The sequence below is a fragment of the Apus apus genome, chromosome 1, assembly GCF_020740795.1.
Source record: "Apus apus isolate bApuApu2 chromosome 1, bApuApu2.pri.cur, whole genome shotgun sequence".
Taxonomy (NCBI): Eukaryota; Metazoa; Chordata; class Aves; order Apodiformes; family Apodidae; genus Apus; species Apus apus.
In genome coordinates this window covers 205,541,704-205,554,937 of record NC_067282.1, presented here as the reverse complement: position 1 = coordinate 205,554,937, position 13,234 = coordinate 205,541,704, and the positions used below count along the sequence as shown (strand labels likewise).

The following is a 13,234-nucleotide window of genomic DNA, read 5'->3' as shown; positions in this document are numbered from 1 at the left end:
CTGTTCTAAACCTCTGGTTCAGTGAGTTGACTTGGAACTGCTGCCCTGCAGTGGCAAAGGAGGAGTAGAAGCTCCTGCTGGTCATTGTGCACCTGGGAAAATTGCACAAGGTCTTGTTTTTCCAGCTGGGAAATAGGGCCAGTGGTCATCTCACCTTGCTTTGCAGCTGAGAGAAGGAAGGGGTGAGGGTGTTGGACAAGAAGGGGGTTCATGACAAGAAGGACACAGAGGGGCTGGAGCGTGTCCAGGGAAGGGCCCCGGAGCTGGGGAAGGGGCTGGAGCTGAAGGAGAAGGGGCTGGAGAACTTGTGAGGAGCAGCTGAGGGAGCTGGGGGTGTTGAGCCTGCAGCAAAGGAGGCTGAGGGGAGACCTGCTGGCTCTGCAGCTGCCTGAGAGGAGGTTGGAGCCAGGGGGGTCGGGCTCTGCTCCCCAGGAACAAGCGACAGGACCAGAGGGAACGGCCTCAAGTTGTGCCAGGGGAGGCTGAGGTTGGATCTGGGGAACAATTCCTTCCTGGCAAGGGTTGTCAGGGCCTGGCCCAGGCTGCCCAGGGCAGGGGGGGAGTCCCCATCCCTGGAGGGGTTTCCAAGCCCTGGAGATGGTGCTGAGGGACATGGGGCAGTGGTGGCCTTGGCAGGGCTGGGCAAACAGTTGGACTGGGGGATCTTAAAGGTTTTTTCCAACCCAAATGTCTTGGTGATTCTCTAAGGGGTGGGCTTTGCAGAGCCAAAGTCTGCTCCTGCTCCTGGACTAAACCTATGGGAAGAAGTGAGATTGGGGAAGAGGAAGTGAGTCTCCAGGTGGTCCAGGCAGGGAGAACCTCTGAGATGCAGTGACTGAGAGGCACCCATGGCTCTGTGGCAGCAGCAGGACTGTGACGGGTGAAGGGCCAGGAGAGGTGTCAGAGGTGCTTTCCTGGTGGAGTTATCCATATCCCAGGGGACAGAGAAGAGGGGATGGAGGAGGAGAGCAGCAGACTCCACTTCTTCCTTGACCCTTGCAGGAGGAGGGGCCTGGCTGCAGCTCCTGGAGTTCTGAGGGGCAGGCACCTCCAACGGGGAAACAAAAGACATAAAGCAGGAAAGTGTCTGGTTCAGGTCTGCAGCCCCTGGGGTCAGGAGAGGGACCTTGGTGGTGATGTTTTCAGCATCAGGAATCGTCCCCATTTGGGCAGAAGAGCTGTGGAGGAACTAAGTAGGGTTAGAAACTCTTTCCCATGGTCTTGGGCCAGGAGCAAGGTTGTTTTCTGAGGTTGGTGGCATCAGCAGGGGGTTGTGTGCTCCTGACCTCCAGGGGACAGACAGTGTGAGGACTGAAGCTCCCCAGATGAGTGGGGAGAATCCTGGAAATGGTCTGTAGAGACTGACCAAGAGAGCAGGTTCTCTTTCCCAAGGTCTGGGTTTTAGAGGCTCTTCATAGCCATGGTGTGGAGTTTAGATTCATTTCTAGTGGTCTTGCTGCTGCCAGGAGTTCAGTCAGAAGTAGATCAGGTTGGTGTCTTCTCCACCCTGATTGCTTCTTGTGCTCCATCTTGGTGTTTCCACTCCTGCTGCTGTTCCAGTGGGTGTTTTGCTGCAGGTGCTGATCACCTTGCTTTGGATGTTCCTCTTCTGTGGCCACTTCTGCTCCTCTTGAGCTGGAAGAGCTTGAGGAATCACAGGAGCTCTCATCTTACATTCTCTGAAGCAGGATTTGGGGCTTTGTCCTTTGGAGGACATTAGAGGATGGTTGTGACATCAAGTCATGAAGCACATGGAGCCTGGAGCACCTTCTGATCTGCTGTTTGATGTGTTTTATGAAATGCTTCTTGCCAGCCTGGTGGCTCCTTGGCAGGGGAGGGAAATGGTACAAACATCCATGGAAGGACAAGTGCTCTTGCTCCTCCTGGAATGAGGAGCTCCTCATGAGAGGTGATGATCTTTGACCCTCCAGATGTCTACTGCTTGCTCCAGCAAAACAAGACCTCAGGAGCACACACAGCAGTCAAGTGTAGGGCAATATTTTTCCATTGATCATCTGCTTCTTCCCATATTGGTTCCAGGCTCTACCAGTTGTCCAAAGCAGGGAAGCTCTGTGTCCCAGCCATGAATGTCAACGACTCGGTCACCAAGCAGAAGTTTGACAACCTGTACTGCTGCAGAGAGTCCATCCTGGATGGGTATGTACATGGTCATAGGATCATGGGATGGTTTGGGTGGGAAGGGACCCTAAAGATCATCCAGTTCCATCCCCCAATGCATGGGCAGGGGCACCTCCCACTAGAGCAGGGTCACCCCAATTTGGTCACCCAAACAGGGCTGTGTCCCTTGCTTGGGTTACATCAGACCCCACAGTCCATGGGTCTGTCCTACCTGCCAGTTCTGGTCCTTTTAGACCATTTATTAGCTCTGGTCCATCCTAGGTGGAACCACCAAGGCAGTTTGAGGCAGCAACCAAGTCTCTATGGGTCAGAAGGTTCCTAAGAATCACAGCCTGAACTGCAAGAATAAAAGCTGTCCTCATCTCACTGGGCTTTGACAAAATATGGTGGTGGGGGTGGTGAGGACACAGAAACCCTGTTCCATCAGAATAGAGGGAAAAAAAGAGAGGAAGAGAGAGAAATTCTGTGAGGGTGGGGAGAGCCTGGCCCAGGTTGCCCAGGGAAGCTGTGGCTGCCCCATCCCTGGCAGTGCTGAAGGGCAGGTTGGATAGGGCTTGGAGCAGCCTGGAATGGTGGGAGGTGTCCCTGCCCATGGCAGGGGTGGGACTGGGTGGGCTTTGAGGTCCCTTTTCACCCAAACCCTTCTGTGATCCTATGAAAACACCATGATGAAGTAATTCTTCTAATTAAGGAGCCCTTAATTCTTCTAATCCAGGAGACCTTTGCTCTTCAGTACATCTCTGTGGCTTCCAGACACACGAGGCAGCCCCTCTCCTGGGGGTCAGCTGCCCTGGGGAGAGCTGCCCCCCCCATTTTAGGTGTCCCAGGACACAACTTTCAACTCCATGTCCCATGTGTGGTGGGTGTCATGAGTGACCAAGAAACCTGAAAATCTTTCCAACCTTCTTTATCTTCTTGTCCTCAGCTGTGGTGGCTGGTGGACCTCATGGGGAGGCAGGTGGGGCTTTGAGCCTGGCCCAGGCATCTCTAAGTGGGCCAAGGGAAAGCTGAGCAGAGGTGGGGTGGAATCTGCTGTGGTTTTTCTTGGAATGATGTTGGAAATGTGAGGGAATTTCTCCTTCCCTGCACTGCTAACCTAGTTAGTGCTGGGCTAAAAATAGCCTGGAATGTAGGACACACTTTGGGAGAAACCAGGAGGGAAGGAGAGCTTGATTTGTGGCAAGTATTGGGCTTCTGGCAAGAAATTCCCACTTCCTTCCTTCTTCTGGAGTTATTTTTTTTGGGGGGTGGGGGATGTTTTGACTTATAAATAATAGATGAAGAATAGTTTTGGAAAAGCTTTTAAACGTTCCTGGAGTACCAAAAAAAAAGAGGTTCCAACCAAAAAAGAACCACCAAATTAGAAGAAAAGAAGGGATCCAAGCCCCAACTCCTTCCTCCTCCTTGCACTTCCTGGTAGCACCCACCCCTTCCCAAAGGAGAAGAGGTTCTAGGTGCCCTGTGGGGTCTGTGCCCCCAGGATTTCCCTGTGTCCTCAGGGGTAGAGGGTCCAAGCCTGGTTGCTGAGGAGCAACCTCTGCCCTTCCCTGCTGCTCTGTGACTGTTGGGTGCTCTGTTCCCTTTTCCAGGCTGAAGAGGACAACAGACATGATGTTTGGGGGGAAGCAGGTGGTGGTTTGTGGCTACGGGGAGGTAAGGAGCTCACCTTGCCCACCTGGGGGCTGCACCTGACATGGGCTCAGCCTTTACCCACCTGGGCTGCTCTGTCCTCCTGCCTCCTCTTGGCATCTGCAGGGACCTCCAGACCTGGCAGGTTTGCCCAAACTGCAAGATCTCTCAGCATTTCCAGTCTCATTCTTTAGTGTTAAAAAAAGATACTGAGCCTGGATCTGAAAAGACACGAGTGTGAAATATCCTGAGTACCCTCCATACCTGGGCATTGAGATAATGATACATTCATATAGTTATAGTATATCTTGATTTTCTATTATTATTATATCTTGATTTTCTATTATTATTATATCTTGATTTTCTATTATTATTATATAGTGATCTATTATTACTATACATTGATTTTCTATTATTATTATACATTGATTTTCTATTATTATTATACATTGATTTTCTATTATTACTATATATTGATTTTCTATTAATATTCTATCTTGATTTTCTATTATTACTATACATTGATTTTCTACTATTACTATACATTGATTTTCTATTCTATCTTGATTTTCTATTATTATATATTGAATTTCTCTAATTACTATACATTGATTTTCTTATAATATTCCATCTTGATTTTCTATTATTACTATACATTGATTTTCTCTTATTTCTATATCTTGATTTTCTGTTAATATTCCATCTTGATTTTCTATTTCCAGCCTCTCTTTCTGTACCATATACAATATTCTGTTTAATATGACCTGAGAAGATGAAAGCTCAGAGGCTCTGCAGGTGCCCTGAGCAGCCACAGCTTTTAAAAAGAAAGGAGTTAATCTTGACTTACCCCCTCTCCTTTCACCCCCAAAATGAAGATTCCTCTGGGATACCCCCCCTCTCTCTTGGGTGGTTCCTGTTGGGACCAGTTAACACCAGTTCCAGTTGGCTGGGCTGTGGGTGCTGTACTGGGGTGTTTTTTTTTGGAAGAAGCTGAAATTGGACAAATTCCTCACGCTGAGTTGAGTTTTTGGGGAGACTTTGCTGATGGAGCTGTGCCCCTGAAGTCCCCTGGGAGCTGCACCTCGAGTGCTGACTAAAGATGAAAGCTCATTAACCCTTGGAGATTAAATGATTAAGCTTCCTAAATGGGGTAAAGGTTTCAAGAGACTCTTAAACCTTGCATGAGATGAGTATAATCTCTGGTTCTCCGGGTGCTTTCCTAGTCACCAGGATGTTTGGGTGGGAAAAAGGTCTCCCCGGGGACCAAAACCAAAGGGAATGTATCTTTTTTGTGCCTCTTTCAGCCAACCTGGGGCTGACTCAGAGTCCTCCAAACCCGGCAAAGTCACCCCAAAAACCCAACCTCTGCACCCAGAGGGCTGCAAAGGTTCCTTGGGGGTGGGACATCCCCAACCCCGTGGCCACGTGGATGCTCAGCAGCTTCCTGAGCCTTCAGCATCTCACTCTTCCTCACCCTCCCAGGTTGGCAAGGGCTGCTGTGCTGCTCTGAAGGCCATGGGCTCCATCGTCTACGTGACAGAGATCGACCCCATCTGTGCCCTCCAGGCCTGGTAAGCAGGTGCACCCAGAACAGCTGCTGCTTCAGGCTTTTTTTGCCACCACCCACCCAGGAAAAAACACAGCCAGGGCATGCTCAGCAAGGGTCCCTCCTGAGAAGGGGGGTTTGTGGCTTCTCTGTACCCTCAGAGGGACCCCCAGCTCCCTGCTATGGCCAGAGAAGAGCTCCTGCACTAAAGCATCACCCAGTTTATCCCACTGGTGCCAGTTTGCACAACCAGGGGTGTGGGGGACAAGAGTTTAAAGACATAGAATCATAGAGTGGTTTGGGTTGGAAGGGACCTCAAAGCTCATCTAGATCCAACCCCCTGCCATGGGCAGGGACACCTCCCACCATTCCAGGCTGCTCCAAGCCCCATCCAACCTGCCCTTCAACACTGCCAGGGATGGGGCAGCCACAGCTTCCCTGGGCAACCTGGGCCAGGCTCTCCCCACCCTCACAGCCCAGAATTTCTCCCTCACATCTCAGCTCCAGCTCCCTCTGCCAGCTGGAAACCCTTCCCCCTGCTCCCATCCCTCCCTGCCCTTGTCCCAAGCCCCTCCCCAGCTTTCCTGGAGCCCCTTCAGGCACTGGAAGGTGCTCTCAGGTCTCCCTGGAGCCTTCTCTTCTCCAGGCTGAACACCCCAACTCTCCCAGCCTTTCCCCACAGGAGACGGGCTGGAAAGATGTAACAAGGTGGCTTGAAATACTGTCATTACTTCTTGGAAGAATTTACCCCTATGGCTCGAAGGGCTGTTGGGAAGTGCAGTTTGACCTTTGGGGATCAAACTGGGGCCTCCCCGTGCTGCACCCCCCTCAATGAGGGCTCTTTTGGTCTCTGTGCTCACCCACCCCTCACAAACCTCTCCTCACCCCCCAAAGCAGGACACTCAGCTTCCCCTCCCAGGGCCACGTTGCACTCACACCCACTTGTTTCCTCCAGAAAAAGGGTGTTTTGGTGTTGATGCTTCATCCCAAGGCTTGAGGTGGGACCTGACCATGATCCCAGAGTCCCCAAACCACCCCTGAGTCCTGAGTTGGGTCATTTGCAGCAAAACCCCTTCCCTGACTCTGCAACAGGGCAGCCCCCCTGGGAAGGAGTTTGAAGTGGGGGGAAAAAAACCCAGCAAATGGGACAGGCAGCAGGAAAAAAAGTGACATTTTTTAATAGTAACTGTGATTTTGCAGCTTCTCGGGGGCTTGGGAGGAGTGTCAACAAATCCTAAAATAAACCCCTCATCCTGCCCTGGTTAAGTGATGTGCTGGATGCACCTTGATGGGTGAAGTCAGGGAGGAGTTGGGGAGTGCTCCAGAGATCCTGGAGGTGCCTAAATCTGGATGGCAAAGCTGATGGTGGAGATCTGTGGGGGTCGGGGTGGTGGGGTTGGGATTTTAGATGGTCTAAAGCCCCATCGGGCAAGGTTCTGTAGCAGGAGGGTGTAGCTGCATCTCCTGGGGTGCTTGGCAGGAGCAGCAGCTTTGAAAAGCAAAGGTCTTGGTTGGAAATGGAGATCTGCAGGTGTGGAGACCTGGACAGAAAATGTGAAACCCTCCAAAAACCTCTTTTCACTTCTCCCTGCAATAGTCCCAACCCCCGCAGGTTGGCTCCAGGAACCCTCCTGATGGGCTGTGTGGTCCTTCCCCTGCTGCTCCTCTTTTCCAGTGTGCATTAGAAAATGAAAATGAGTATCTAAGGAGCAAGTGATGGGGGGATGGGAGTTCCCCCCCCCCGTTTTTAGCAAGTTTTTGCTGCTTCTCACACTGCTTCTTGCCCCCCCTCCCCTTAGCATGGATGGATTCCGGCTGGTGAAGCTCAACGAAGTCATCAGACAAGTTGACATTGTCATCACCTGCACAGGTACGAGGTCCCCGAGGCAGGAGAAGGGGGTGACAAGGGGTGTGGACCCCACCACTGGGCCCATGGTTTTCCAGAGGAAAGGGCAGAAAGGTGGGGAAAGGGGATGTGGGTGTTGACCCTGGATGTCACCGGCAGGAAACAAGAATGTGGTGACCCGGGAACATCTGGACCGGATGAAGAACAGCTGCATTGTCTGCAACATGGGACACTCCAACACTGAGATCGACGTGGTGAGCCTGGGCACAACTCGGGGTGGGTGACAGGGCCTTGGGACCCTCCCCCTGTCTGACCAGTGCCTCTTCAGCAAGCACCTGGGAGGAGATAAAAGTCATCCATCACTCCTCGAGTCCCACAGACACTCTCAGATGTGGCCACCTCATTCCTGGGACCCCAAAGGGTGCCAGGGAGTCAGACAAGCTTCCAGACTAGGTGCTTAGTGTCCACCAGCCTCATTCCTTCCCCTGGATAGGCAGCTGAGGGAGAAAAATCATAGACATCTCAGTCTTCTACAACTCCTTGGAAGAAGGTTGGAGCCAGGGGGGTCGGGCTCTGCTCCCCAGGAACAAGCGACAGGACCAGAGGGAACGGCCTCAAGTTGTGCCAGGGGAGGCTGAGGTTGGATCTGGGGAACAATTCCTTCCTGGCAAGGGTTGTCAGGGCCTGGCTCAGGCTGCCCAGGGCAGGGGGGAGTCCCCATCCCTGGAGGGGTTTCCAAGTCCTGGAGATGGTGCTGAGGGACAGGGGGCAGAGGTGGCCTTGGCAGGGCTGGGGGAGCAGTGAGACTGGGTGATTTAAAGGTCTTTCCCAACCAAAACGATTCTGTGAGTTGCCCTCTCCAGCCCAGTCCTTTTGCTTCCCTGTTAAGACCCAGTTTGGAGAGTTCATCTTGGTGATGCTCAACCCCACCAGGCTCTACTGAGCAGGGCTGAAATGGGCTGGTCTGTGCTTAGAAAAACAGGAGAGTCTTGTCTGAAGGCCAGAGGAGAACTCCTTGGCCAAACCCATGATCCTCCTGCAGGGCCCCTGATCCTCCTGTGGGTCCCCAACACAGGAAGGACATGGAGCTGTTGGAGAGAGGCCAGAGGAGGCCCCGGAGATGATGGGAGGGCTGGAGCAGCTCTGCTCTGGAGCCAGGCTGGGAGAGTTGGGGTGTTCAGCCTGGAGAAGAGAAGGCTCCAGGGAGACCTGAGAGCACCTTCCAGTGCCTGGAGGGGCTCCAGGAAAGCTGGGGAGGGGCTTGGGACAAGGGCAGGAGGGATGGGAGCAGGGGGAAGGGTTTCCAGCTGGCAGAGGGAGCTGGAGCTGAGATGTGAGGGAGAAATTCTGGGCTGTGAGGGTGGGGAGAGCCTGGCCCAGGTTGCCCAGGGAAGCTGTGGCTGCCCCATCCCTGGCAGTGTTGAAGGGCAGGTTGGATGGGGCTTGGAGCAGCCTGGAATGGTGGGAGGTGTCCCTGCCCATGCAGGGGGGTTGGATCTAGATGATCTATCAGGTCCCTTCCCACCCAAACCATTCTATGATCTAAAGCCATTTTTGGGGCTGCAGAGCTAGCAGAGCCCACCAGGCTGGGGGATGAAGTGTGACCACTGGGGAGAAGTGACCACAGCCATGACCATGAATCCTCTTCAGCCAGAAAAGCTAGAAGAGTGGTTGCTGCTGGAGCTTTGATGTCTTGCGATCCTAAAACCAGTTCCAGGTTATGATTCATAAAGGTTTTACTGGTCTGGGAGTGTGACCAGGCCCAAAGGGAAGTGGAACCCCGGGACAACATCGAGTCGCTTCCTCTTTTCCTTCCTGTCATGTTGCTTGTGGGTGTTTGATCTTTGCCCAGTGCTTGCTTTAACTGTCTGAACACACCATTTCAGGCCAGCCTGCGTACCCCTGAGCTGACCTGGGAGAGGGTGAGGTCCCAGGTGGACCATGTCATCTGGCCAGACGGGAAGAGGATTGTCCTTCTGGCAGAGGTGAGTGGTGGGCAACGCAGCGGGAACTGCAGCCTGGGCTCTGCTTCTGGAGGGAGGAATGAGCCCAAGTGCTTCCAGAAGTCACCTCCTTGGGCCTCAGCAGCTCAACCCCTGGTTGGAAAGTTTGGTGTGACCCTGGTTTTGGACCATGTGGTTCCTGGAGTGTGGAGCAGCTCCCATGTTTTCCTTTGTCCCACTCCAGAGAATATGGTTGGATTCATTTTCACTTCTAAATAGTTTTACTGAGTTATTAGGGCACCAAGAACTTGGTGTTCAAGTGACTGTCCAGAGAACATGTGTTAGAGGAGCAGCTGAGGGAGCTGGGGGTGTTGAGCCTGCAGCAAAGGAGGCTGAGGGGAGACCTGCTGGCTCTGCAGCTGCCTGAGAGGAGGTTGGAGCCAGGGGGGTCGGGCTCTGCTCCCCAGGAACAAGCGACAGGACCAGAGGGAACGGCCTCAAGTTGTGCCAGGGGAGGCTGAGGTTGGATCTGGGGAACAATTCCTGCCTGGCAAGGGTTGTCAGGGCCTGGCCCAGGCTGCCCAGGGCAGGGGGGGAGTCCCCATCCCTGGAGGGGTTTCCAAGCCCTGGAGATGGTGCTGAGGGACATGGGGCAGGGTTGGCCTTGGCAGGGCTGGGCAAACAGTTGGACTGGGTGATCTTCAAGGTCTTTTCCAGCCAAAACAATTGTACAAATGGTGAGTCAACCCAGCAAGGACACCTTTCACCGGGGGTTCTTGTACCTCCTGTAGGGTTGTGAAGTGTTTGTGGTGCCATGGGGAGATAACCACAAGTCTTTGCTCCCCAGGGCCGCCTGCTGAACCTGAGCTGCTCCACTGTCCCCACCTTTGTCTTGTCCATCACAGCCACCACGCAGGCAAGTAGGGTCTGGGCTGAGCTGGTGGCAGCTCCTTGCTCCATGGTGGGCAGAACTTACTGACCTGAGTGTCTTCTCCATCCAGGCTTTGGCTTTGATAGAGCTGTACAACGCCCCCGAGGGCCGCTACAAGCAAGATGTGTATTTGCTGCCTAAGAAAATGGGTAAAGATTTGCTGGGCTGGGGGCTCCTCTGCTGTGGTTCTGAGAGGATGGGACAGATGGGAGGGTCCTGCTGGGCTGGGCTGGGCTGAGGAGGACAGGACAGGTCAGGGCAGCCTCCTGGGGTCTCGTTTGCCTCCCTTCCAAGCTCAGGGTCTTCCAGCAAGTTCTGCCCACTGGGTCTGGGCTCCTTGCTTGTGGCCTCTTGATAACCCTCCTTGGCTTCCTGGAAGGTCAGTTCTTTGAGTCACTGCCAGCTTGGAAACACATCCAGGAGCAAAGGAGGCTGAGGGGAGACCTGCTGGCTCTGCAGCTGCCTGAGAGGAGGTTGGAGCCAGGGGGGTCGGGCTCTGCTCCCCAGGAACAAGCGACAGGACCAGAGGGAACGGCCTCAAGTTGTGCCAGGGGAGGCTGAGGTTGGATCTGGGGAACAATTCCTTCCTGGCAAGGGTTGTCAGGGCCTGGCCCAGGCTGCCCAGGGCAGGGGGGGAGTCCCCATCCCTGGAGGGGTTTCCAAGCCCTGGAGATGGTGCTGAGGGACACGGGGCAGGGGTGGCCTTGGCAGGGCTGGGGAAGGGTTGGATTGGATGATCTCAGAGCTCTTTCCCAACCCAAACAATTCGGATTTTTTGTGTTAATTGTATTTCCTCAGACCAGCTGCAGCTTGTCCTCAGCTGCCACCTACCAGAAATGTCCAGTAGAGCACCCAAGCTTGCCCAAGGCTGCAGCACCACCCAGCAGCAGTCCCAGGGGTATTTCTACTGTGTGAACACCTAGAAGGGTATTTCAGAGACAGGTTTTCCCCCTCTAGCTCAAAACAGGTTGGTTGTCCCCACTCAGGGTGACCAGCAGCCCTGCAGTTTAGCAGCCCAGGCATGAGGAGTGACCCCATTCCCAGCTGGGGCTTTAGGGAGCAGGAGAGGACTCGTTGCCTTCCCCTTCTCCTATTAACTTGGCTTGACATCCTGGCAGATGAGTACGTGGCCAGTCTCCACCTCCCCACCTTTGATGCCCACCTGACAGAACTCACAGATGAACAAGCAAAATACCTGGGACTGAACAAGAATGGACCTTTCAAACCAAACTACTACAGGTGCTGTCCCTCAGCCTCCCCTTCTGCTGCCATGGGGGGTGGGGAGGGCAGAGGGTTTCATCCCACCAATCCCCTTGAGAAAGTTCTGTGGGGCTTTTCTGGTGGTTCCTGTAGGGAATGGTCCAGCCTGGGAGGGGACAGCATGGCTGGAGCTGGGACAGGGAACACCTGGCAGGACACCAGCCCTTTGTGTCTGGCAGCAGCTGCCACCTCCACGTGGCAGGTGGCAGAGGGATGCCACCCGCCCACCTCGGGTGCCAGCTTCACTTTTAAAGCTTGTGGAAGGATGAGCTCAGCTCCCCAGGTGGGCTCAGCTCCCTGCTCTTCTCCCCCAGCACAGGCCGTGCTGATCCCCCCCCCAAAACAACCCTCATCTTCACCAAGAGCCCCCAGACCCCTCCCTGGAGCGACGCTTGTAGCCAACACGGTGACACGTTTTGCTTGGCAGCAACTCCCGTCAGCGTGTCAAGGGGCTGAAGCCCTGATCCTTTTCTTACCAGAAAAGGGATTTCTTGGTGTGCAGGTTTCAGGTTCTCCCCCAAAAGCACCCAAAGGCTCCAGGATGGGGTTCAGTGGGATTTGCTGGATCCTGAGGTGTTTCTTTTTCCCTGCCCTGTGTTAGGTGCGAAATGATGGTGCTGCCACACAGACGTGGCCTCCTGGGGAGGAGCTTCCTCTGGTTCCATTTTCTTTGCCCATTTTGCCTTCCAGGACCTGAAGGGGCTCCAGGAAACCTGGGGAGATGCTTTGGACAAGGGCTTGTAGTGAGAGGACAAGGGGGAATGGATCAAAACTGGAAGAGGGGAGATGGAGATGAGACATTAGGAGGAAATTCTTTGGTGTGAGGGTGGTGAGACCCTGGCCCAGGTTGCCCAGGGAAGCTGTGGCTGCCCCATCCCTGGCAGTGCTGAAGGGCAGGTTGGATGGGGCTTGGAGCAGCCTGGAATGGTGGGAGGTGTCCCTGCCCATGGCAGGGGGGTTGGAACTAGATGGTCTTTCAGGTCTCTTCCCACCCAAACCATTCCCTGACTCCGTGATTTTCTGGCTCTAATCCTGACCTTGGAGTGTGGTTTGTCCCACACATGGAGGAGCTGGGACAAGCAGAAGGTCACAGCTTATTTCCTGCATCCAGGGGAGGCACAAGCACTCAAACATCCTCCCTGCACCGTGGGGTGGAGATCTGCTTGGTGTCCTGCAGGAATTTCAGCCTCCAGATACCAAAGGCAAAGAGTCAAGTTTTCCAAAGTTCCCCATCTTGATATGTGGGATGGGAGGTGAGAGGAGATTTCCAGGTGCCTGTAGCCTCTTTTTCTGGACAGCAGATGGAATTATGCAGCTCAACCTCCCTCTCCTTACATGAAGCTTCATTTGTGATGGGAATCCTCTCAGTTCTTGGTCTAACGTGAATATCCTGATAAATCCAGCCAGTTTGAGCCAGGATTTGGTGTTTAAGGTGTTTGCTCCTGCAGCTTTGGTGCTTCCTCCCCAGTTCCTGAGCCAACGATGCCACAAACCAGTGGGACTCAGTCCCTGAATCCATGGGGCACTCTGGAATTTTCCCCTTCCCAGCCTCGGAAGCGAGAGGCCGTGGCCAAGGAGCGAGGACAGGCAGCTAAAAATAACATGGGATCGGTGGGGGAGGAAATGAGGCCCGAGTCCCTTTCTACACCATTTCATTTCTTGGTGCCTGCCCCTCCCGAAACACACGGTGTTGGTGCTGGGGGAGCTTCACCTCTCCAGCATCTCCCCAAAACCTCCTTTTCCCCTTTCTTTTCCCCCAGGTATTAAGTTCCCGCTGCTGGATCCCGGAGAAACGTGAGGAACAAGAACCCAAAAATCCTTTCTCAACTACTGTACAGGATGAAGCAGCAGAAGCTTCTTAAGTTAGAGCTGGGCTTGCTCACCTCGTAGACCGTGTGTTTAGGTTATTTATTTATTAAATTAGAACAATGTTGATGCGG

General features: G+C 53.7%; 1 protein-coding gene across 3 annotated transcripts in view; it reads left to right on the top strand.

The window, feature by feature from the left end:
- Nucleotides 1-13,234, top strand: part of AHCYL2 (adenosylhomocysteinase like 2) — an 84,837-nt gene extending 71,603 nt beyond the window's left edge. For all 3 annotated transcript variants that reach the window (XM_051612304.1, XM_051612315.1, XM_051612326.1), the window contains exons 8-17: nucleotides 2,041-2,157; nucleotides 3,729-3,792; nucleotides 5,251-5,339; nucleotides 7,114-7,184; nucleotides 7,320-7,414; nucleotides 9,047-9,145; nucleotides 9,951-10,019; nucleotides 10,105-10,183; nucleotides 11,153-11,273; nucleotides 13,055-13,234. In XM_051612304.1, coding sequence (XP_051468264.1) covers nucleotides 2,041-2,157; nucleotides 3,729-3,792; nucleotides 5,251-5,339; nucleotides 7,114-7,184; nucleotides 7,320-7,414; nucleotides 9,047-9,145; nucleotides 9,951-10,019; nucleotides 10,105-10,183; nucleotides 11,153-11,273; nucleotides 13,055-13,061 — 811 coding nt within the window. In that variant the 3' untranslated portion in view covers nucleotides 13,062-13,234. The remainder of the gene's footprint in view (nucleotides 1-2,040; nucleotides 2,158-3,728; nucleotides 3,793-5,250; nucleotides 5,340-7,113; nucleotides 7,185-7,319; nucleotides 7,415-9,046; nucleotides 9,146-9,950; nucleotides 10,020-10,104; nucleotides 10,184-11,152; nucleotides 11,274-13,054) is intronic.